The sequence below is a fragment of the Cavia porcellus genome, unplaced genomic scaffold (genome assembly GCF_034190915.1).
Source record: "Cavia porcellus strain 051 isolate PalLab524CR breed Dunkin Hartley unplaced genomic scaffold, mCavPor4.1 scaffold_26, whole genome shotgun sequence".
Lineage (NCBI taxonomy): Eukaryota > Metazoa > Chordata > Mammalia > Rodentia > Caviidae > Cavia > Cavia porcellus.
This window is the reverse complement of record NW_026947509.1, coordinates 23,985,026-24,011,258: the sequence shown is the minus strand read 5'-3', so window position 1 is coordinate 24,011,258 and position 26,233 is coordinate 23,985,026. Positions and strand designations below refer to the sequence as shown.

Below are 26,233 nucleotides of genomic sequence, written 5' to 3'. Positions count from 1 at the left end.
CTCTTGTAACCACCAGCACAAACAACAAAATGGACAATATCTACCACCTCTCTGCATTTCCTGTTTCTTTCCTTCTGTTTCATTTTGATTTGCTTTTGGTGCTGCTGTTGTAGGACCCTTAACTGCTCTCTTTTTAAACAGCCTGTTAAGTGCTGTACTTGAGTTATTTGCTTACTTACTTTACTTATTTAAAATGCACTCAACTTTTTAAATCAAAGGATATAATATTCTCTGATGAGGTTTTCAGAACCTGAGTATGGAAGACAATTTTCAAACATAACATATAGGGCAGAGGGAAGATAACCGACCCAGTGGCATCTATTTTTCTAGAAGTAGCCAAATAATTTTAAACAGAACATGAAATATTAGATTATATGTACAATGTACCCCTTATAAAAGACATTAAATTCATAACATAGAAAGGGATAATTACATACACCAATTAAAGCAGAGGGTAAATGAGGAAAAACTTTGGTGGGAAAATGAGAATAGAAGCAGGAGTTAGTGAGGAAGTGTTGGAAGAATATGTAGTTATATTCGTAAAAGGTCACTGGAATTTTATTTGCATGATGACACATGTTCATTATGGAAAAAATCATCTATATTCTACCATCCAATAAAAACCTATGCTAAACTTCTATGTACAGGTCATTTTATGAGCAAAATTATTCAACTCTGTTACTGTAACCCACTTTGTTATCTTCTACAGAGGAGCTTCAGCCCTCTGGTTCCATACAGAGAGCCAAAAATATACATTGTACAAAATGCAGTGGATTTAACAAGCCCTGCTGGGAACCGGATATTCACTTGTACAAGAATAAAACTCTCTCAGCTGTGCAAAGGTCAGAGACCTCGGCATCTGGGTCTCAAACTTTGGAAGAGCTAACAGAAAACACGGGAAAGACTTGAAGCCAAGGGCACTGACAGCAACTTCCTCAATAAGATACTAATACCACTGAAAATAATAATAACAATCAACAAATAGTGTGCAATCGCATTTTAAAATTTCTGCACAGCAAAGGAAACTAACAGAGTGAAGAGACCACCTACAAAATGGAGGAAAATCATTACCAGCTATTCTTCAAATGCAGGTTTTACATGTAGAATACATGAAGAATTCCAGAGTGTAACATAAAAAATAGCTCCATAAATAAATGAGTAAAACAATACAACAGGTATCTCTCAAAGGGATAAGTACAAATGGCCAATAGGAATACCAGAAAATGTTCATAATCTTTGAATAATAAAGAAATGCAAATTGAAAGTAAGGAGATTCCACTTTCTTGCAACCAGCATGTATCTCATCAAGAATACAAATGGCAATAAATGCTGGTGAGGATGCCCGGTTCCTTCTGAGATTACAAATTAATAGAGCCACCATGGAAATTGGTACGGAATTTCCTCAGAGGAATAAAAATAGGGCTCCCCTGGGTCCAGCAGCACTGCTCCCCAGCACACACCTGAGTGAAGTCAGCAAAGTGTAAGGATGTGTGCACACCCAGGGGGAGTGCAGCCCAGCTCACAGTGGTCAGGATATGGACACACGTAACTCCCCACCAACAGGTGACAAAGGAAAACGTGACATTATGTATACAATGGGGCAGTACTAAGTCCTAAGGAGAATGAAATTCTGTGATTTTCAGGAAATTGAGGGACCTGGAGATCATCATCTTGAATAAATAAGTCAGATTCAGAAAGACAAGTGTCAAATATTCTAATATGTAGAATATTTAAAAGTAAGAAGAAAGTAGAAGAGAATTTATTTTTTATTAGTCAAGAGAAAGGAAATAACAGGAAGGGGTGTGAGGGCCAGTAATAAGGGGTACGGATACGAGCACAAAACATAACATATGTTAGAACTCCCCAAAATGTAAAGCTTGGGAGGAAAGAGAGGCAACAGGTGGAGGAGGAATTGAACGATTGTGTGTGCATGTATGAAGCTTTCTAAATGAACCTATTGAGATTCATGAACATATTAAAAACCTACTAATTTGGGGGAGAAACACAAACAGCTACTTTCTCAGAAGTCTCTGTTTATTTATTACTCCCAAGTTGCAAAACAACGGAGCCTTCGTTGACACTAACCCAGGGTCAGCCTCACCCAGGTGTCTGCACTGCTTCTTGAGAACACTTTCATTTCTCAGCTGGGCTGTCTTGCATATTCCTTGAAAACTAATTGAACATGAATGTATATCTGAGTCTATTTTTGTAATACCTATTTTTCTACTTTTATACAATACCTGCTTAACTTAGGTCTTTTATGCTCACCAATATCAAATTCTATGGAGTACTGTACTTTACAATAAGGTTGAAGGTTGAATCCTCCAGGGTTGCTGAGTTGGGATTATTTGAACATCTTTACTTTCCATATAATTTCAGAGTTGTTTCTTCAGTTCATATGAAGAATTAGAGTTTAAATTCATAGCTCATTGAATTTATGTCAGAATTTGGGAGGTTTGCATCTATTGAATCTTTTCATTCATGAGCATAACATATATTTCCATTTACTAAATTCTCTTTAATTTCTATAGGCAATATTATGTCCTTTTTAGAACAGAAGTCTTAGTAATATTTAATAATATAGAAAACATACAGATGTGAAAAAGGCATATATAAAAGCTCTTAAAATTCAATAAAATACTGAATATTACGATGACCAAAATATCTGTGCAGAGTTTTCAAAAAGAAAATAGATGAACATGAAAAGATGCTCTTCCTCAGGGGTCAACAAAGTACAGCCTATGACCCAGCGGCAGTCACGAGTCGGCTTTTATGAAGTTCAATTACAGCAGTGCCATTGGCTAATCAAGGATGTGTTGCATGCTTCAATGGTGGAAATGAGAAGTTGTGATAGAGAATGAATGACCGTCCAAGCTCAGAGTTTGGTGCTTACTACTTGCCGCTCTCTGAATAAAGTTTGCTGATGTGTCTTATATGATGTTAATCACAAAAATGTTAGCAAAAACCACAGTAAGATACCACTACATAACCATTATGTTCAAAAGTTAAAAAAAAAAAATGACTAAAAAGAACATGGCTCCCCAGGGTCCGAGCTGTCTAATTTAGAGGCTGTGTAAGGGCGCATGCACTTCAGCGTGGAGGCTTAAACCTGACTTGACATGGGTAAGGGAGGCCGGGACAAGGGAGTCAGGCAGTAACTCAGCCCAAGGCCCAGCACGTGCCTCTCAAGTAAGTGCCCACAGGGTGCCAGACAGACATTTCACATCCCGGTAACCCTGCTTTTTCTTGACCTAGCTGACACCCTAATCAACTCCTCCAGATGTCACTTGGAAACGCCTTGGTTGAGGGCTGCAGATATTTCTAACAGACCCAACAGGGCAGTCTTCTCTCCTCTACAGTAATTCCTGGTCCAGAAGAAGAAGCAGCCATCACGCAGCTCAATTAGCAGGGTTTGATGAGCAGAAGAAGTCTTTGTGTCCGGCATCCTGTGAATGGATAAAGAACACACGTGTTTCACACATTTATCACAGCAGAGTACTGCTCAGCCATGGGTGTGCAGCGAGTACTATGCAGACAAAGTATAAATTTGAGTCATTCGCAGGAAAATCGATGCACCTGGACTCCATAATGCTAAGTGAAATGAACCAGACACAGGTTGTATAATCACTTGGTTTCTCTTATATGAGAAACCCAAACTATAAATAATTTTTAAAATTTATTTTGAGTATAGTAAAAACCCAACAGAATGAGACAGAACAAAGCCATCAAGACAATGTAGTGACATTGGTACAGAATTTCAAAGCAGGAAACTGGGATCATAGTAATAGGTACTATATTATATCTCATTATCTTCACAATAGTTGTATAGAAAATTAGGTATAGCGAAATCAAACCAATAACAGAACATTGTAGAACCAATTGAAGGAGAATATTAAATAGAGCAAAACATGTATTATAAAACATATCAGTGAAAATAACTTTTGCCTTCAAACAGAACATAGAAGAAAATCCCCCTTATTTGCTATACTGCATATGTTCATCCTCCCTAGAGATGCTCAGAACTCTGTCCCCAGTTGCTGGGTGAGGAGGTAGGCTCATGGGGACAGCTGACTGGTTCTCCAGACAGCGCCAGGGGTGTTTACCAAGAGAGCGAGCAAACTGCTTTCTTGGGCAGCCGCCTATGTCCCAACATAGCCGGGTCTCGGGTAGCCACTGGGTCTCCATAAATAAAGAGCAAAATATAAGATAGTTGAGAGGACAAAGCCACACAGACTTTGTGGAAATGGAAAGGGGGTCCGAATACGGAAGACACGAAGAAGTAAAGTGGATCAATATGTGATGTGTGTACACACAAACACTCCACAACCCATCCACTTATTACGTGTCACAAATGGAAAGAATTCAACACTGAAAATATGCAATCAGATCCCTTAATAAAAACAAAGTCACCGGAAATTGTTCACAGGAGGCTGTCATCTCTCTGCACAGCCACAAGGGGGCAGTGCTGACTCAGATCAGAGTGAAGGCTCACACACAGCCAGAGACAAGCTCTTCAAAAAGAAAACCATTCTCTTCTCCTCTGCTTCAGCTTATTTTTATATCAGATGTCAATTCATGTATGTATCTACCCATCAATCTAAATAAAGGCTGTCAAAGTCACAGCCCGTCAGCTTCACACCTTGAAGCTGCTGGAAAATCTCTTGCTGTCACGCCACACAGAGGGAGCATTTTCTGCTCTCTAGAAAGGGTCTGCATCTGCCCTACAGTTTGAGGCTATCTGTGGTTTAGACATTTACTTGAGGTCTTGGAACATAACAACCACAGATAAGGGAGTATACACTAAACACAGAAAAATCTTAAGCCATTAAAGCACTTCCTGTCTGACACGGCCACAGAATGGGACTGGACAGACAGAGGGACCTGCACCACTTTCTCCTCCTGGATTATGATGATGGTTTTCCCTGACCGGAGCTGAGACGACATATAATACAAAGACAAAAATCCATCCTGCGCTTCCTGAAAACCACCTGCACTTTGTCCTTTTTACTTCTATTATTTATAACTGAGACCATTCCTCCTTTTTAGGCTGCTTTAGAAATCATCACTTTTTGCCACTACTGCCTCATGGTGGAAACATCCATAGCAAATTAATTCTTTATATTTTCATTTTCATCCATGAGATTAAAGAAAATATTCGACATCGAATCAAACTCAGAATCAGAGTTACCAAAAATGCTTTATTTCTGAACAGCCAAGTTCTCATGTCTTCTGAAGTCAGCAAAACGTTCTCTTCCTCTTATTAGAAGGTCACAGCTTTTCCAGGATAGTTCGTTACAGGACATTCTAAACTTTTTCATCAGATATTCTTTGAAATATTTAATTTATCTGAGATACATTTTATAAAAACTGCAAAGAAACTGACTTTGACTTAATTGTTTTCTATCATTTCTTAGTTATAAAATAGGAACACACCTAAAAGACTGTAAAAAATTGAAGTTTCCAGAGAACAAAAAAGACAAAGCATATATAATTCCACGACTTTAGATTATAATGTCATATTTTGTCAATTGTGTGATGTCAGAAACTGTAAGATTTATATGAAAAGTGAAATGTCTTGTATCTGTTAACTTTTGGCTTTATGGGATTCCTTCTCTTTCATTGTTGTATAATGAGATGATTTTTATTGACAACATGTGAGATTTAATATTCTAGGAATTAAAAAGTGTAGAAAGAGATTAACAGAGAAAAATTATAAACAAATACTCCATCTATATAGAGTGGATTTCTCATTTCAAAAGACAAAACTGGCCCAAGTTGGAAAGTGCTTCCTGTGACAGAGATTAAGTGAAAACACCTGCAGGGGTGGAGCCTGCTGACGGAACTAAAGTGGGTGTGAGTCAGGCAGAGCTCCAGCGGCCTGGAGACCACAGACCACGGGGCTGGCACTGAGCCCTGGCTGCAGGAGGAATGGACAGGATTCTGGGAGCCTCAATTCTGATTCTCGGCCTCCAGAGGGCATGTGAGTGTAGAGGAGAAACCCCGGGGTATGTGTTAAATGAGGGAATGAGAACATTGGAGAACAGAAAACAACACACAGGTAGAAACTTTAAAAGCAAAATAAATTTTAGGGCCTAATGACTTATTTTTAAAAATCTTTCTAAGCAGGGGTGAGCGGCCAACAGAACGGTAAAAGTAACCAGCAACAGGTGAAACAAAATCCTCCGTATTTGACAGTCCAGGAAGGAGAGACTTCGATTCTGAACTGCTCTTATGAGGACAGTGCATTTGACTACTTCCCGTGGTACCGGCAGCTCCCTGGTAAAGGTCTTGAACTGCTGATCACCATACGATCAGTTGTAAATGAGAAGGAAGATGGAAGATTCAAAGTACTGCTCAAGAGGAGTGACAGAGAGCTCTCTTTGCATATCGGGACTTCTCAGCTTGGAGACTCAGCCACCTACTTCTGTGCAGCAGGAGCACAGTGCTCTCCAGACAGCTGCAGCCTGTGCACAAACCTGCCCTCGCTGCTAGAGCACGACCTGCCACAGACTTAGGCTAGGAGTGATGTAAGCTACCTTAATTTATAGAAATAGTTATAAATGGATAGATACAAACTCACTAGTGTGCTAGTACAATAAGGTGGTCAAGGAACTAAACAAAATAAACTCAGCTTCGTGAATGATCAAACTGTAATGCTGAGATTCCATCTTAGTCCAGAAAGAATGGCTATTATCAAGAAATTGGCCAATAACAAATGCTGCTGGGGTGTGGAAAAAAGAACCTTGCTCCACTTTGATGCCAGTATAGATGTAATCACTGTGGAAATCTGTGTAGAGGTTCTCTCTACTATTCTCCTTCTTGACATTCTTCCAAAAGAATTAAAAGCATCATACCACAGCAGTGTATGTGCACCCACATTTATAGCAGTAGTTTTTAATAGGTATTTTGGAAATAACCCAAATGCCCATCAACCAAAGGGTGGATAAAAAAGGCATATTTTTGTTACAATGGAGTACTACTTGGTCATAAAGAAGGATAAAGTAGAGACTTCTGTAACTAAATGGATGCAACTCAAGACCACACTGTTAAGTGACGTTAATTGGAAAAAGGTGTGAATATTGCATTGCCTTATAGATGTGTGAACCTGAAAGTGTAAATAAACACCAAACTGTCTAATAGATATTGTGAAATAAGAAGTTATTCAACAGAAAGGAGAGAAAGGGTGTGGGAGGGAGAAAGGAAGAAAGGGAAATGAAATAAATAAGAAAAAATGATAAAATGGAAACAAAGCTTTGTGCATACGGAAGAGAAAAGGCTTGAAGGAAGGGGAGGGGATGGGGAAAAAGAGAATTCAAGATACATCATGCACAGAAAAAATTCCCTATGATAACATATTATATATGTAAATTTAGTAATGAAAAACTAAATGCTTTGAGATTGTCATAAACACCCACACATTTGTGTAGCAAATGGGCTTTTACACATTGCTAATAAGGATGCAAATTTTCATGACCAAATTGGCAAATCTCTTAGCAGTTTCTTGTTTAATGATCTTACCTAAAGAACAGAAATTCCATGCCTAGATTGAAGAGGATATCAAAAAATGGAAAGATGTCCCTTGCTCTTGGAGAGGAGGAACCAACATAGTGCAAATGGTCATACTCCCAAAACTGCTATACATAGAGGATGCAATCCCAGTCAAAATATTGTTAGCACACCTCACACATTAGTGAAAAACATTGCTTAAAGTCAGTTGGAACCAGAAGAAACCTAGTAAAAGAAATTCTGGGCAACAAAGGCAAGACAGGAGGGGTCACAATACCAGACCTGAAGTTATACTACAAAGGTACTGTAACAAAATCAACAAGGTACTGTTAAAAAACAAACAAAACAGGACTGAGGTTCACTGGAGCAGATAAGATGCAAGCACAACTACAAACGTACTCAGTCACTTTACCTTTGACAAAGGGACCAAACATACATGTTCATTAGGAAAAAACCTTCATAAATGGTGCTGCACAACCTGGCTTCCCATTTTCCAAAGACTAAAACTAGAGCAATGTCTATCCATGCACTAAAGTGAAAATGAATAAAAAACTAAATATTAGAACAGAAACAATTTATTAGAAGAGAAGATAGAAATCTTGAAGACATAGGTGTAGTAGAAAATTCATGTACAGATGCTAGACTGTAAGGGAAATGCTACATAGAATCAACAGATGCGATCTCACTTTATTGAAAATGTTTTGCACATCAAAAGAAATCCTTAACGAGTGAAAAAATCCACAGATTGAGAAACCTTACAGTCACCTTTCCCTCAAATAAAGGATTTGCGTCCAGGACATATGAAATATTAAAAAAATCAGACCCTCCCCAATTCAAAAACTCAATTCAAAAATGGGCATTTGAGATGAACATAAACTTCTCCGATGAAGAAATACAAATGGCAAATAAATACTGAAAAAATGTTCAGCATCATCATCATTCAAGAGATGCAAATTAAAACAACTCTGAGACTCCAACTCACACTAGGAAGAATGACTGTCATAAAAAAGTTAACTGGTAACAAATGCTCGTGGGCCTGTGTGTGTGTGGGGGGACACTTCTCCACTATTAGTGGGAGTATAGACTGTTACAACCATTGTGGAAATCAGTGTGGAGATTCCTCAAAAAGTTTGAAAGACTTTATGCTCCGTAGGATGACTGGGTAGATGCTCTGTGCTGCACTCACACTGTGGACAAATACTAAGCAATGAGAAGGAGCATCTGTGCTGCAAACAAACAAAAAAAAATCATGAAACTTGAGGGCAGTAGTGAAGCAATCATCACTAAAGATGATATAATACAGAATTTAACTTAAATTCCTTTCTTCAATTGACAGCATGTAGAGTCATTTTTGAGATCTGTGATTCTCAGGATTTGTAGGTGGGAAGGTGTGTGCAGGGAGGGTTTGTGGGTGACAGAACATTCCATGTCAATGACAGTGGCAGTTACACTTACTCATGCATGACAGGTTTTCATGGAATTGTACACACACTCTCTCACAAATGCTCACAAAAATTGATGGTACATGTCCGTACAGTAATGTATAATGATATATAAGCATGAGGTTATCAATTTTGCAATGGTATATAGTATGATAATGTGACCTGTTAACAGTGGAGAAATCTGAGCATGCAAAAGAAAGCTACATTAGTGTTTAGCTTCTATGATTCTACAACTATTTAAATATAAAAAGTAGTTAAGGGAAACAACCATATTCTGATGTATTGCTAGACTGCATTCAAACTGACAATAAATTCAGCAGATTCTTATAAAACCAAACATAAATCTACCATGACCTGTATTTCTGCTCATTTACCCAAAAGAGATGAAAACACAAGTCCATGAAAAGATTTATATGAGAATACTCATAGTACATTTATTTGTAATAGCAACAAAGTAGGGAAAATGTCTACAGAGATTAAGTTTATTATGCTATAAAATTTAATAGAATGTTAATCCTCTATTAAATGGACTGAACCACTAATACTCATAACAAGAGATATAAACCTGCTGCATGTTATGTGTCACACAGTAGCTAGACCCAAAATGATCTAAATTGACTGCATTTATATGAAATTCTGAAATAGGCAAACTAACCCACAGTGAAATAGAGCAGAACCTCGGTCACACTGTGGTTTGGAAGTTTTATGAGTGAGGCACAAGGGATTGTGCGGGAGTGAAGGAAGGAAATTTTCTTATTTCTTGATTTAGGTGTGGTCTGCAAGGCTGTTTACAGTTTTCAAATTTCCACCAAATCTATTATTCATAACATTTTCATGCATAATTTGTGCTACGATAAAAAATAAAATACAGAAATAAATCAAATAGGAAACAAAGCCAAAGCAATAAAATGTTTAATGTGACAATGGACAAGTTTGAAGAAATAAAACATATGTACTTGATAACGTTGCTAATAGAAAAATAGACAACAGGTAAGCAGTGTGGTGAGCTAAATGTCCCTGAAGCTCTCTGTGATGGAATCGTCTCTGAACACGTTATCTCACACAGTGCATTCATGTCCTAAGGCTTCCAGGGCAGAGAACCGCAGATCTGACGGCTAACAGTGTCAGCCATTCACTGCCTCCCAGTCCCAGAGGCGCTCAGTGAGATCAGCTGTGGGCTCTCCGTGCCCACCCTGAGCGCTCTAAGGAGGAGCTCTTCTGAACCCTCTCCTCTCCTAGGAGTCTTATGCTCCTTGATGGTCACGTCAACTCTGTGTCACCTTTGAGTGTCACCCCTCTGTGTGCTTCCCTGCCTGTTCACATTGCGTTCCTTTTACAAGCCCAGCCTTATTGTAGGAACAACTGAGCCCCACCCCCCCAGCCTTAACTAGTGCATCTGTGGCAACTGTGTTTCCAAAAAATGATCGCATTCAAATGTCCTAGAAAATCAGCATATTAATTTGGGGAACAAAATGTGACAGAATTATGATTAAACAGAATTTGTAGATCAAATTAATATAAAGATCTAGACATGAAGAGTCTATCCTGAATCATCCTGATTGGTCTAAGCATTAGAAAAAAAAAAAAAAGTACTCACATATAGAAATGAAGACACCCTCTAAAAGCTAGAAGCATAAGAAATCTGACTACTCTCTGCAGGGTTAAAAGGAAGCAAACTGACTATACACTAGTGAAACTGATTTACAGATTTGCAATCGCCAGAATTCTCAGAGAATTGTTTGCATTAATTTCTGATACCAAGTATGTAATTTATTGAGGCAAACTAAGAAAATGATAAAAACAGTAATAGGAAACACAGACAAGTAAATATATCCAAAATATCAATTAAAAAAAGATAAAATTAAATATAATTTTTAACATAAATTTTAAAGATATGAAGCAAAGAAACTACTTTAAAGAAATAGCATATTGTCTAAAATAACTCAACATAAAATAGAAAAACAATAGATTTATAACCCCTAAATGGACCTGATAATCATAAATAACAATTCCTACAGAATTTGTAGTAAAATAGTATTTTAACTGGCATGTTTTCTCTGTTAAAAATTTAAATCAAGGTACTTTATAAGATACATTTGTAAACTACATAGGAAATAAAGTATTAGGAATTAAGATTAGGAAAGAAATTGCTATACAGGAAAAATATTAAAATAAAAACATAGAAGGATCCAAATGCAGTTCAAAGAGGAAATAAAAATGATCCGTGAGCATGTTCAGCATCAACATGTTTAACACTTGTCATAGAAAATTGGGGTGAAGCAAGATGGCTATTGTTTCTATCAGTTAGAATCAAACTCTGATAACATTGCATATTTGCAGTAACATAGGGAGAAGAGGTTGTCTGCTTTCCAAGGTGGATAAATATAAGAACACAGTGAACAATTTAGGTAATTATTTAGGAGAATGCTTTACCTAAAGTAGTTAAAATATAGCTCTAAAATTGCAGCCCCATCAATCCTGATATCTGCCTTTTAAACTTTTAAGCTAGATGTGGTGGTGCCCACCTATAATTCCAGCACTCAGGACACTGGGATGGGAACAGTGCCATGAATTCAAGGCCATCCTGGGCCACAGAGTAAGCTCAAGGTCGTTCTGAATCTCATGAGACCCATTTAAAAAAAACAGCACAAATATTTATGTAGGTGAACAAGGAGACATCTTCTGGTATACAGAATTATTTTAAAATGTAAAAATAATCAGCAGTGGGTAGGAAAATTGTGTATTCATACTACAAAAATATGGAGCTTTTTCAAACAAAAGAGTGACTCCACACATGCTGCATTTTCTCTTTTAAAATGTAATGTTCAATATAAAAAATTCTTGGAATGATACGTACTGAATCTCCAAATACACATAAAATATTGTGCTTCATATCTATAATGTCAAAATCTGAAGAGTTTAGTATGGAATCTTCCTGAGGGCAATTCTACCTTTGGAAAGACAAGAGAAAGAACAGTGGCTACTACTTCATCTGTCTTTTTGTACCAGAGATGGAACTCACAACCTTGCCCTTGCCAGGCAGGGGCTGTGCCACTGAGCTACATCCCCAGCCCAATACATTGTTTTTTTTGACAAAACAGCTAGAAACATACAAATGAATGCAAGTCCACATTTCAACATATTTAAATAAACAAAAACTATAATAATAACATTTTTTCAACAAAGAAATTTTATACATTGTATTCTGAGGAACAACATGAAAACTGTGTGATCCTCATTAGGAGCTTTAGATGTCAACACTAAAAAGGTATTTTAATGTGCTTAAACAAAAGTAATATTTGCACTATCTTCTATGTACAAGAATATATTTTAAATTGGCCTAATCATATACATTGGTGCTTACTCATAGTTTCAACTACTTAGAAAGATAAGGCTAAAGAGTTTCAAATTCAAGATTATCCTGAGGAGCACAGAGCTAAACAGAAAGGTCACTCAGTAGTGTGGGGATTCCATGCAGACACTGCAAAACTGCACTTGCAATATGTATTCCTTCTCTTCATCACTTCCGCGTTGAAAGTTGAGATTTCTTTGTGCTGTCTAGGATGACCCTGAAATTCTGTGCTCAAAGAATCTTTTTGCCTCAACCTTCTGAGAAGCTGGGACTATACCTACGTACCGGGGCATCCAGATCTACAATGCGTGTTTCTAAAGATGGATGCAAATATAGGATACATTAATAGATTATTCAATAATAAACACATCATCAATCAAAATGATAAAAATTTACTGCTTCAGATATGAGATCCTCCAGAGTAAATAATCCTCCAAAGTGAGTTTTACATCATTGAATATTAGGGAAATAAAAGTGAAACCCCTTGTAAGAGCTTCATCTGTGCTCTTTTACCATGCTGAGCCTGATAATGCAGGTAATCATCAGGAAATGACAATCAAAGTGTAGGTAAAAACAACTATGATCTCTAGGAAAGGTGATGATTAAGGTTTTAGAAGCTTCCATTACTGAACCACATGGAAAGATGAAAACAGCAATAGCCGTAGACCTAGATCCATGGTGGTGAACCTGTGCCATGCATGCTGCAGAGGGCTGTTTGTGATCACTGAAAGTTCTAAAATGCTCATCACCACTCACCTAGACATTGAATGAAAGGCATGTTTTACCATGAAAATCAAAGTTGACATTTATTGCCATATTAAGGCACTATGTTATATAGTTCAGAATCATTTAATTTAAACATCAAAATACTATGATATAGATTTTATTGTTTCCATTTTTCATATTTGGGACATGAGATACGATTTTTCCTAATATTGGCAAGCACCTCTGACTTGCATTGTCATCCAGAGTGCAGCATCTGTAAGAGTCCTAGACAGGGTATTAGCTATGGACAAGCAATGGCCTGAAGCACATGGTTGATGTCTCAGTGACGGTGCTATTGGTGCTCTTGCAGGGTTCAAATGGATCCTAAAGGAACTGGAGATAAAATGGAAAACTTAGGTGCAATTAACAAGGCATAATAGATGGAAAAAAATCATCAACTCACCAGCTAACAGTGCTGAATGCTTTGATGAATCTCCTCTACAAGTCTGCTCGGAAGCAGAAGGTGCTAGAGAAAATATTCCTGAAACATTCCAGCTATGTTTCCAGTGACTTAAAGTTTGCTAGATTCCAATGAGTGAAAAAATGGTCTGAGGAAATAGAGCTCATCACAGGGCAGGGCCTCTGTGAGATCCACCTCTCAGATGTTGAATTTGGTTTGGTCAGACACTGGGAGAAGATGTTTCCTTGGGCGCCAGGCTGTCAGACCCAGTGAAGGGAGTGTGATGTGTCCAGACTCTTCTATGCTGGTTGCCTCTGGATGAGCCTTCTGACAAATGGGATTCCACAGATCACAGATCTGCCCCTACTGCTTCCAACTCTGTGTGGGTGAGCTGATTTTCTAATGGATGCTGAGCAGAAGGCAGGGTCCGAAGTGGCCTCTGCCATGGCTTGGGGAGCTCTGTTTGGATGAGGTCATGTGCAAGGGAGCACCCCAGACACACACAGCCTCCAGCTTCTCCTCAGCTGCTGCAGCCTCGAAGGCCAACAGACAAGAGGAAAAGGAGGCACTAAATGCTGCAGTTAACTTTGGTTAAGCAGAAGTAGTAGAATACTATTCTGGGTGAGCCTCTCAGTCATTATAAAGAATTTAAATTCTGTTCAGTTGGGAGGCAGCACAGTAGTCAGTACAATTCTACCTCTGCTCTAGCTTCTACATTTCATCTCATCTAGTCACTTACTGATCAATAACCTGAGAAAACTTGGTAGTAGCTTAGATGCACCACACTGCAGTAGTACAGTGCTAGTAACACCTTGGTTTATGAACATAATTTGTTCCAGAAATATGCTTGTAATCCAAGCAAACTTGTCATAAGAAATAATGGAAACAGGTGCTTTGTTGCACGATCCAAAATATTTATAAAACTGATCACATGATTCATGGACTACAGGAGGAGAGAACAAGGCCCCAGCAGGAATCAAGCCCCACCTGCAAACGAATGCCATGCATGGACTGCAGCAGGACTGGGGACAGCCAGACCCAAGCCTTTCCCCATGAGTCAGTGCCATTCACAGACTGCAGGGGCGGGGGGTGGAGAGAACAAGGCCACACCTGGAAGCCAGCCCCACGCAGGAACCAGCACCATATGCTTGCTGCAACCACAGTGGAGACAGCCAGACCCCAGCCCCTCACAGCAGGTGGGCTGGCAAACAAGAACTACCAACTACCCAACCCCCAAAGCCTCCATTAGTGACTGATACAGAGGAAGCCAGGCTATGATGATGGCTATGGAGGTGAAATACAATTGGTCACCTGTGGTGCTTTGGTGTTTCACAGACCTTGTATCTCACCATCTGTTCAAATGACAGGAGTATGCAGTATGGCATCTAGGGGGGATCTCCTTCTGAGAGTGGTAGCAGTTGTTGATTCCTTATTGTCTTGTTTTGAAGTCCTTTATTACATTTATTGTTTTGTTTTATTATGTGCTCTTGTTTTATTTTTACTATGTCTAAAGCTGTCTGTAGCTATTTTGAAGACACAAAAGGCAGTATGGTAACTATTGTTGATTTTGTAATGTTTTGAAGGCCTGTATCACTTACACTGCTTTGTTCTGATTTGTTTTATTCTGCTTTCTTTTCCTTAGTTTTATCCTTTGTAAAACATTAAAAATCTCCCTACTGGAATATACTATGAAATAATAAAGAAAATATAAAGCATAAGGAAAAAAATTACCTTCACTTACATCAAAAAACTTTCAGGGCTGGTATGAGGGAGACAAGAAAGAGCAGGATTGTTATGTAAGATGACTTTCTCTATCAGTAGCAGAATCATTACTATCTATTAGCTCAATGGAACCTTTTTCTTTTTGTGCAGCTTTAAAGAGGAATCTGTCCTCCTTTTAAGAATTCTTGTGGAAATAGAGTGTTGCATTTTTCTTAAACGGATTAATCACATGCACTGATTCAGTCTTATTCAGGGAATAATTTTTTACAGAAAGTCTCACTCTTCCCTACATTTTACACACTGTCTCACTCTCATATCAAGGAAATGATTCCTCCACTTTATTCTTCTCTTCAGTAGACTGATCTCCTCCATAACCTCTTGCTCTTGGGAGATGATCACCCTTAGTTCCAAAAGAAGACAGAGAGTGATCTTTTGGCTCCGGTGTGATCATGTGAGATTCAGCGTCACTTACTACCATATTGCAAGGCATCACTCATTTATCAAGGTAAATTTTATTAGAAATGTTTGTTTCTGTTTTACAACACTTGCAGACTGAGTTACTTGCAAACTACTTAAATTTTGTTTTTGAAGTTGTTCATGGCTTTGCTCAGGCAGGGTTACACGGGTTCCTGGTGAAAACTAAAGCATCATTCTTTTCAGATGAACACTCACTGGTAATGTGCTCACTGAGGGAGACAAAGTGGGATTCTAGTGGGAATAAGTGCTATAGGCTCTATCCCATTTGAATTTTTAAGCAAATCTCTACATCTTGGCAGAAAGAAATCTACCACTCAACACCGAGAACACACAATCTAATAATTACCTAAGAACCCAAACAGGTGGTTTTGGGGATGGGGTAAAAGGATGTGGTGTAAATGGTGCAACATTTAGTTGACGTTTCTGTTTAGATGGTTTAAGGAGTGAATGAAAATGTTGCTGATAATGATCTCATATGTGGAAAAGATGGGCTTCTGATAGAATTTGGAAGGTGGAGGAACCAGGAGAAAACTGTAGAATCAGAGTGTCTCAGAATGAAACATAATTGAGATGGTCAAATCTATGTAGACACGTGTTAAAAACCTTCACTCAGTGTGAACCTGTACAATTCAAACTTTTTTCCCTTGGAGAAAAAGAAAACCTCACCAGCATGTGTATGTGTGATGTGCATTGTTTTTCCTGAACATTTTCACCCAGTCACTGTCAAAGGGTCCAGGCACTGTCTTTCATTTTGCAGAAATGAGAGGCTCTCAGGTCCCCACACCCAGTAGACACCCTTCCAATGTCTTCCTCCTGGGTTTGGCCCCATCTCTTTAACTTCTTTTAAAGTGTGATGAACTTTTGCCTTGATAACATGGATTTCCTGAGAGAGTGTGAGCAGCTCTCATTCACTATATGCAAGCAGTTAGAAAACTGGTCAGCACAGTAAACATAGCAGCCCAAGGCGTTTCCAGAGCTTTCTTCCAGCTATGGCTGCTTGACTTTCTCACTGGCTGCTTTTCAGAGACCTCCTTCTTTGCCAAATGACAGTGTGTGGTGTTCTTTTTGGGGCTAATCCTAAAGGAGAAATTTCATTATTCCCATGTTTATTCTGTGCAACCACAGTGTATTCTCAGTAGAAAATTAGTTCCCCATCTTCTTTCATGATCTTGTGTATGCTCTGTTGCAGAAATGGATGTTCCAACACAATGCTTTTTAGATTGTGCATTTAGTAGAATTCTTACCAGAGAAAAACAACCTGAATAACTAAATACACAAACAAACAAACAAACAAACAAAAAAGCACTATAAATTTTTCAAATCCTCTTGGAAATCTTGTGCTCTTTGTCAAAGGTTCAAAAGGACCATGCTGTGTGATTTAGCACAATATCTTTGTCCTAAATGCTAAAAACTTGTACTGAGTAAATGTAAAACAAATCTGACTCTATAAAGTCTAAACTAGTTTTCCACAAGTTTAGGGCAATACACTAGTAATTTAATTTCCTGATAGGAATGCAACTCAAGATCCTTCTGAATAAAATAACTAAACTTATGATTTTATAATACAATATCTATAGCATCTTATATGTTAAAACAAATTATTAGAGATGTGGAGAAACAGGAAATTGAACCAAAGAAAAAAATAAAAGGTTAATAAAATCAAGCTCATAGATTGTCCAAATGTTGGAATTATCAAGTGAGGGGTTGTAAATACTTATATTAAATAGTTAAGGGAATACAGGAAACCCATATTATTTTTTAAAAAAGGAAGGAAATATGAAAGTAGATATAAAAACATTATCAAAGAAATTCTAGACTTTAAAATCCATGATATGACCCAGCAGAACACTACGGGTGAGAGTGAGGGCAGATAGAGCATTGAAGAAAAATTGAATGCAAGTAAACAGAATCCATTCAAACAGTGACACAGAGAAAATTATTTGAAAGAAAGTGAACCGCTGTCCTGTGTCACATCGTCACCTGAGAAGCACACATAAATTTCAGATGCCCATTTTTGTATTGGGTCTTTAAATTTGGGAGTATTTGATTTTTCTGAATTCTTTATATATTCTAAATAGTAGCCTTTGAGGTACAGCTGACAAACATTTCTTTCCACACTGTATATTTTCTCTTCATCCAGTTTGGTGGTTCCTCTTGTTGTGAAAAAGGTTTTTAGTAAACTGAGAGCCCAGATGTAGATTCTTTTAAGATTATCTGTGAGACTAGGGTTTTGTTCATGAAGTCTTTGTCTACACCTGTTGGGAGCCGCGGCCGAGCCCGGTCGCCTTACTTGGCGGACGTGAGGCCTGTAAGAAAGAGCAAAGCCTGAGCTAGATTACCCCTCCCATCGAGTGTGCTAAGATGGCGCTTATCTCCTGCTTCCTGCTTGGTAAACAACCCGCTCTATAAGATAGTCTGCCTAGCAACAACTGATGTTAGCCAATCAGCCCGCATCGCACGCTTTGAACTGATTGGCCACTGTTACCCTATAAAAGTGAGTGCCTCTCCCACCATGAGAGAGAAGCACGGAGAAATAGAGGAAGTCCACTGGTGAGAAAGGACTGGTGGCAGAGCAGAGGCCTCGCGCGGCCCACGCGGAGACAAATAAAGACAAGGTTGCTCACTGTCAGAATTTGTCGTGTGTTCTTCCTGCCGGCCGGGAGCGACACCGACATCTGGTGGCCCGTACGGGGAACTGATCACTCCCCTCGGTGGTGTGCAACACTCCAGCGTGGTGCTGTCGGACAGGTGAGTAGGGGATAAACCTGGGCTCTGGGTGGCGCGCACCTACAGGGCTTTTAGACTCCCCTCAGGCTCACGCGTAGGTGACGGGTTCTCTAAGTCACACGCGGTGAGTAACAGCCCTCGGAGGTTGAGGATGGGTAATTTACCGAGCACGGAGGCACGGCCCTTGGTAAAGGCCCTTAGGAAGCTTTTAAAATCTAGAGACCTCAGGGTAGGTCAAAAAACACTGGAACTATTCATAGCGGAGGTAGATAGGGTGGCTCCCTGGTTTTTACCCACAGGGCATTTAAACCTGCCGTCATGGGAGAAGTTAGGCGGGGACCTCGCCTCGGCGGAATTGGGAGGCGATATTTTGCCGGCTATTCGCCCCCTGTGGGAAATGATACATGTGTGTCTTGAAGGGGAGGGGAAGGGGTTCCCATCGGCAGTTAGAGACGCGGAAATCATGGACGCATGCAAGGCTTTTGAGCAGGCAAAATCGGAATGCTCTCGGGAGGGATCTGTCCAGGGGGAGAAGATCCAGGGAAAGATAGAGAACACCCAAGCTCTGGAGTCCTCCGACTCAGATAGCGAGGAGGAACCAAAAGGTGGGGCAGAAAGCCGAGAGGCCCAAAACCCCTATGCCGAGTTGCGCCGCGAATTGTGTGCGTGCGCCGCCCGAGAAAAGCAAAGAGAGGAGAAAGGACCCCCGAGCGCCCCCTGGCGGGGAGGAGATAGAGAGCCATCCGCTCCGCCCTGGAGTTCATTTCCAAAAGCGGTTCCCCACCAAGAGGCCACTACAGGGGACCCCCCCTTCTCTCAGCCGGCACAGGAAGTGACACCCCGTTCCACTCTGTCGCGACCACCATCCTATGACGTCGCGCCGCGGGGCGGACGGTATTTTCATGGGCGGCTGTGGAGGGGTGAACGATGGTCCGGAGGGGATCCACCGATGCAAGGAATAGATTACGGTCCTTATGGAGTATATCCTGTGAAAATGGCCCCAGGCCAAGGGCGCAATGTTTGGGAACCCTTTGAGATAAAGCAGATCAGAGAGCTTAAGAGTGCTGTCACTTCCTTCGGTCCTACTGCACCCTATACCATAGCTATGCTAGAAAACTTGTCTTCTAGGCCGCTCACCCCAGCAGACTGGACCCAGTTGGCAAAAGCATGTCTACCCTCAGGCAGCTACTTAGACTGGCGAGCATGGTACGCAGAGTTCTCTGCCGAGCAGGCTGAGAAAAACGCCGGTTGAGGAAACAGGGGCTGAGGATTTAGCTCAGAGGCATAAGCGCCTGCCTTGTAAGCAGGCAATCGCGAGTTCGATCCCTGGTACCGATAAAAAAAAAAAATAAATAAATAAATAAAAATAAATAAAATAAAATAAAATAAAAAACAAAAAGGGGGAGTAAGCCAAGGCCTGCCTCCAAAGGCGCGGTTATCTATGGCATTATTCACATACAATTTTTTAAACAGTGAAAATTGCTCCCCAGCTATGGCACATTGTACCCCATCCCCAAAAAATAAAGGATGGGTTAGATAAAAAGATGTCCTGACGGGACAATGGATGGGCCCGGATCCGGTGGTTAGCTGGAACCGAGGCGCGGTTTGTGTCTTTCCGCAGGGACCGGGACGAGAACCACTGTGGGTCCCAGAGAGGTTGACGCGTGCGACAAGTCCCTCGACTGAAGATCAGGCCTGTTCCACCAGAGGCCAACCGCAGACCCAACAACAAGATGAGCCCTAAAAGAACTGCAGGACAATCCCTTTTTGGGGGCCTGGAACGGCTTGCTCCCCTATGTGCTACCCTTGTTAGGCCCTCTATGCTCCTTGTTCTTGCTCCTGCTTATAGGACCATTCTTGCTCCGATGGGTTACATCATTTATTAATGGGCGCCTTGCGGCGGCCCGACGTCAAGTACGCCTGGTTGCCCATGCGGCCCTGGCAGCAGCCCGTGATGGGCACAATGACCCCCAGGCCTACGCATGGCTCGCTCGACTGGCCTACGACCGGGTCTAGATGTGGCGGGTCTTCTGCACTCCTTCCCTATTGACACCACACAGCAGGGTAGGTGAGTCAATGACGGGTAAGAGCGTGCCTCCCCAGCACGACTCGACCTAAGCCAGGCCCTACCCCATACTGCACAAAAGCCGCTGGATTACTAGAATCTGCCCAGATCTAGATGTCTCTCCGAGGGGATCACACGGAGGGGCATGAGTGCATGCCTATGTGCATCCAGGTTCCGTCCAGTTCACTCCTGGCCCTGGAAAAAGGACGAGGGTCTCAAGGCCTTGGCGGACCCAGGGACGGCCGACCAGGGTCCAAGCCAAGGGCCTACGGTGGGCCTCAACACAGGGCATAAGCCTCTGCACTCAATCCAGGGCGGGCTGCGATGCGTACATTCATTCAAAATAAATAAAATAGGGGGAGATGTTGGGAGCCGCGGCCGAGCCCGGTCGCCTTACTTGGCGGACGTGAGGCCTGTAAGAAAGAGCAAAGCCTGAGCTAGATTACCCCTCCCATCGAGTGTGCTAAGATGGCGCTTATCTCCTGCTTCCTGCTTGGTAAACAACCTGCTCTGTAAGATAGTCTGCCTAGCAACAACTGATGTTAGCCAATCAGCCCGCATCGCGCGCTTTGAACTGATTGGCCACTGTTACCCTATAAAAGTGAGTGCCTCTCCCGCCACGAGAGAGAAGCACGGAGAGATAGAGGAAGTCCACCGGTGAAAAAGGACTGGTGGCAGAGCAGAGGCCTCGCGCGGCCCACGCAGAGACAAATAAAGACAAGGTTGCTCACCGTCAGAATTTGTCGTGTGTTCTTCCTGCCGGCCGGGAGCGACACCGACATACACCAGTGTCTTCAAGTGTTCTACCTGTTCCATCTTCCAGCAAATATCATGTTTCTACTTTAGTATTTAGATCTTTGATCCATTTAGATTTTAGTTTAGTACATAAATAAAGATATGTGTCTGGTTTTAAAGTTGAGTATGTGGAGAGCCAGTTTTTCCAACACCATTTATTAAAGAAATTGGCCTTCTTTCAGTGAAGGTAAAAAAAAGAAGAAAAAAGAAATTTAGATGTCCACTTCAAGGCATGTCTGTCCTCTGATTGGTAGACAATGCAGGTACACAGAGTCCAATAGCAAAGAAGCAACAAGCCACAAGTTACAACAGTAACTCTAGCCCCAGCCCCCTCTGAAAACGCCACTCATGAACATATGAGACTTTGGGAAGACATCTGGACATAACTCACAACATGAATCTTAAAAATAATGTGCATATACAAAGTAAGTGACAGAATAATACAAACTGCATGACAGCATTTATGAGAAATCTCAAAATACAAACACAATCCAATATTACTTTTTCCTTTGGATTCAAATGTGTTTATGATAAATTTTTATACTTTCACAATTGCTGTATATGTAATTTTTAAAAATTATTTTAAATTGTAGACACAATTACAATTTTATGATCAGCATGGGTGCACAGTATGAAGAAAAGATCTCTTAATACTTTATAAAACATATTAGCCATTATACTACATAAGTCTCAGCAGACGTTCCATTGAAAAAAACCCTTTAATGTGATTATAAATTAAAGAATATCCAATGAGTGAGGTGGGACACCCTGAATTCAAGTGGATGAGACAAGAGGATCTAATTGCATGAGCTAGGTGCTGGATGCTGTCTCAAATGCAACAAACAGCAGAGAAAGAGGTCTTCTGCACATGAAAAGAGAACCAAAAGGTGGACTCAGGGTGGGAAGCATAAAGATAATTAAGATGTTTCATGCACATGTGGCAACAAAACAGAATGAATGACTCATTACATATCACAAACATGTACAAATAAAAAAGCAAAAAGCAAAACCAAAGTAACAACAACAATAAAACACACACAAATAAAGGATGTTTAATATGAAATATACAACTCAGAAAGCTCACTTCGCTAATCTACAGTGCCTAATTTTTCAGTACACAGAAAGAAAAAGTGAAAAAAGTAAATCAAATCTACCTACTCCTGGCAATAGGAGCTGTGCCAGCAGAGGCCAGTGTGTGAACGCCCTCCTGCTCTGAGTTTGTCTTTCTCTCTTCTTGTTTTCTAGTAGTTTGAAGGGTTGCACCAGAAACTTGGAATAGTACTTATATTTTAAACTTGGAATAGATGGGAGCAGTTGCACAGGACTGAAATATTAGAGGATAAACTAGAATGCAGTGTCCAGTGTGGAGGCCAGCATTACCAAGGACATAAGAGGGAGGAAGAATTAGGAACCTCAGTGACTACTCTGTGGTCTGGTTTGCAATGTGGATTTGGAATTTTACAAAGAATACAGGGAGCATCTGAGCACTGAGGTCCACAGAAGTGCTCAATTATTCCCCTTTGGCTTTTTTTAACTAAATTTTTTTGGAAATTGAAAGTTTGATTTTACTCCTTCAGTAGATGCAATTTGAGCATAAACGGTAATCAAATCTTAACTTATTGAATGTCCAAGCAGAAAATAAATTTGTTTTCGACATCATTTTTTACTATTATTAGAATGGATGTTTGCACTGATGGAACAACCATTTGAGTGAAGGTTTCTTTTTCTGAATCCAAAATAAGAATTGCAACCTTGCTCCAAACTATATACACACCTTTATGGTAAAAACATGGTTGAATTTTGGAATTAAGAAGGTTGATGATTATGCCTCCTAAGAATTTATAACAAAATTAAACTCAGAGTTGCCTGTGCTGTTGTTAATGACAGTCCTACACACTACTGGAGAGATTTCAGAACTGTTCTGTCTAATCCTTCTGATCAAGTCAGGTGAATTTTTCTGAGTTTTCTCTGTAGGGAAGAAAGGAATTCTCAGCATATTTCACATTAGCTTCAGTTTAGGAGCAAGAAAACATTCAAAATACAGAATGCATATCTGCTTTGATACAAGCCCACAGATTTTATCACAGATTATGTTACTAAATTTGGAAATGTCTAACACTTGCTTTGACTACTTCCTTAAATATTGTATTAAGCTTTATCTTTTATCAAATGTCTTCATTTGTCAATGTGGCAACAAGAAAGGGTAAGCAAATGTGTAGGAAGGCAAAAGCTTTCCAACCTGGAGATCACAGCACACTCACCCTTGACCCATTTGGAACCCACACTTCAGAAGCAGCTGCTGCTTTCTCCTGTGGAATCCTTGCCTAGACTGCTAGGGGTGTGGAGCACCGGTTTCCACAAAAGGGGAATCCTGTCCCCTGGTGCTCCCCAGGCTGCCAGGGGCAGTCATGGTCTCCATCTCCTGGGGTACAATTCAGGTCACTGGTTGCTGCTCAGCTCCCAGAGGAGACTTCTTACACGCATAGCAGTTCTTTGATACACCACCCACCAGTCTACTATTTAAACATATAGCAAGTAATGGAATTATTTTAGATCATTTGACTGAGTATTCTTTTCTAATTGTCTATTTGCCTTTTGGATACTTTATATTAAATTACCCACTAAATGACTGAAGCAAATGGAAGCTTGCCATGTACATTACACATGACATGACAGCATGTGTGTAACAAAAACTCAGCTTCCACTTACTGTAGTAGTTAGATATAGTGGTTAAATAACCTTAATATATAATGTCTAAATGGAATAATATAATAGAAAATGTGATAGAGTGACAATTTTAGTATGCATGATATAATAAGTATATTTTTTGCAAGTAAAAGGAATGAAAACCTCAGCCTCTTATTACCTACCTAATATAATACCAAGCCAAATTTTAAAGGAATAATTTTACAGGAGCATACTCAATAACTTCTGAAAGATTTTACTTTTATCATTTAACTCTGAAGTAATTATAATAATTATAAAATTTAAATAGGTCAAAATCCTAAGTAAATAAGAAAGAAGAGATCCTATAATTGTTTTGGATATGATTTGCCTTTCACAGAGTCAAAGACATACATGGGGAAGAATAAATATTTGCTAAATTTGTGACCAGTAACCAGATTAGAAAAGAGTCCACAGATCATCACTCAGTCTGCTCTAAATGGAGTCCCAAAAATATTTTACTGAGGAATATGTTTCAATTAGCTTAATCTGCAGTTCCCCTCAGCTCCAGGTTTAATTCCAACCACCCCCTCAGGCCTTCTTTTGAGGTGCTGTCTAACCTATCAGAGAAAGACAAGTACACAGTAGTCTGAGAGCCACAGACCTCATGGCCTATAAACCTAAGAAACCCCATTTCCTGTTTGGAGGAATAACTAAGAACCCAGCCAGTAGTTAAATTTGAGGCACTCACAGACCATAAACTCTAAGCCTGAGGCACAGCAAAGCAGCCTGTGCAGAGGGATACCAGCCCCATGCTGCTCTCCAGCCTGCTGTGGGTGACTGTAGCCTTCATCTACTCGGGTACGGATGGTGCAAATACGAAGGTTGGACACAGGCATATGGTGCTTCATATGGGGAAGAGAAGGACAAGAGGATGGGAGAAAAGCAAGCAGCCTATGATTTCACCTTTACTTAAGTCCTAAATTACTCTCTTTTGATATTTTATTTAGTGCATCAGAGGATCAGCTCAGTTTTCTGTTTCTTTCTACAGGACCCAGTGTCGCCCAGAAAGTGACTCAAGTCCAGCCAGTCACATCTGGGAGACAAGGAGAAACAGCCACTCTGGACTGTGAATATGAGACACAGTGGAGCTCAGACACTCTTTGGTGGTACAAGCAACTTCCCAGTGGAGAGATGGTGCTGCTCATTTGGAGTACTTCTGGTCAGACCAGAAAAGCTGGTCGCTATTCTTTCGAATTCCCAAAAGCTAACTCAATGAGCTTCATCATTTCTGGTTTACAGATGGAAGATTCAGCCAAGTATTTCTGTGCTATTAGGAGAGGCACAGTGCTTGAAGTGACAGTAGAAGCTGAACAAAAACTCAGGTGCTTCACATGAGAAGGGCCCTGCTGCAGGATCCCAAATGAGCCTCACACCTGCAGATCTCAAACCGGAAAAGGGCACTGTGGTTGCTCCGTCTTGATCTGGATTGGAAGATAAAGTTCTAAATAAAACTTTTTTATGTCTCATTTGGAAACTGTTATCAGGCACATGTTTTGGTGCATCCTGTTAAGAATTTTTGAATAGGTAATAGTGGATAGAGAACATGTATAAAGTCGTTTAACATTATAAACTGCCCAAATAATAATTTTAAGTCTTAATTTCACTTTATAATATTAACTATGTGCATCTAAATGTAGTTATAGGGAATAACAGTGGGAATCTGTTTCTAGACTCTTTCTTTAGACTTTGAGTCAGGTGCAACCACAGAAAGAGAAGCAACTGGGGTAACGTAGCATTGCAGAGTAACAACAGATTCTGCCTTATGCTTTTGCTTGATCCGGAGAGAGGGCTTCAGCAGAGCAAGGCCTTTGGATCTGCACTGGCCTGAACTGATGGAAGCTCAGAGAGACTCACACTGGGGAGAGGAACTAGGATGAGGACCTGGCAACAACTGAACTCCACAAGGACAAACTAAAACTCGTCTGCTTCTCATCTCACCTCCTTGCAATTTCTTTGCTGGGTGACCTCAGGACAATCACTGTCCTTTGCCATCCTGCTACATACATCCTTGTCCCAGGCAAAAGGAGACTGAGGATGCTGCAGTGGGAGGGGAACGAGTTGTGCCAACAACAAGCTAAGCTGGCAGAGAGTCAGCAGCATGCGGGAGCTGCCCCAGGCCTGGAGCCTAAACCTGCAGAGGAGATAAGAAACAGCAGTTGTGTCACATCAACCTCCAGCGTGCTGTACCATTCTACAGCCGGTGCTAAACCACAGGGAAGGAAATCACATGAAATACACTCCCAGAGAGTTCAGCT

General features: G+C 40.4%; 2 gene segments (V, D, J or C); both read left to right on the top strand.

Moving 5' to 3' along the window:
* The first annotated feature begins 5,844 nt into the window (after positions 1–5,844).
* LOC111758149 (T cell receptor alpha variable 23/delta variable 6-like) lies at positions 5,845–7,120 on the top strand. The segment is given in 2 exon segments: positions 5,845–5,980; positions 6,127–7,120. Coding segments are annotated over 2 exon segments (441 nt in total).
* A 17,512-nt stretch (positions 7,121–24,632) lies between these two features.
* Positions 24,633–25,535, top strand: LOC111758148 (T cell receptor delta variable 1-like). The segment is given in 2 exon segments: positions 24,633–24,776; positions 24,967–25,535. Coding segments are annotated over 2 exon segments (396 nt in total).
* Positions 25,536–26,233: the final 698 nt, after the last annotated feature.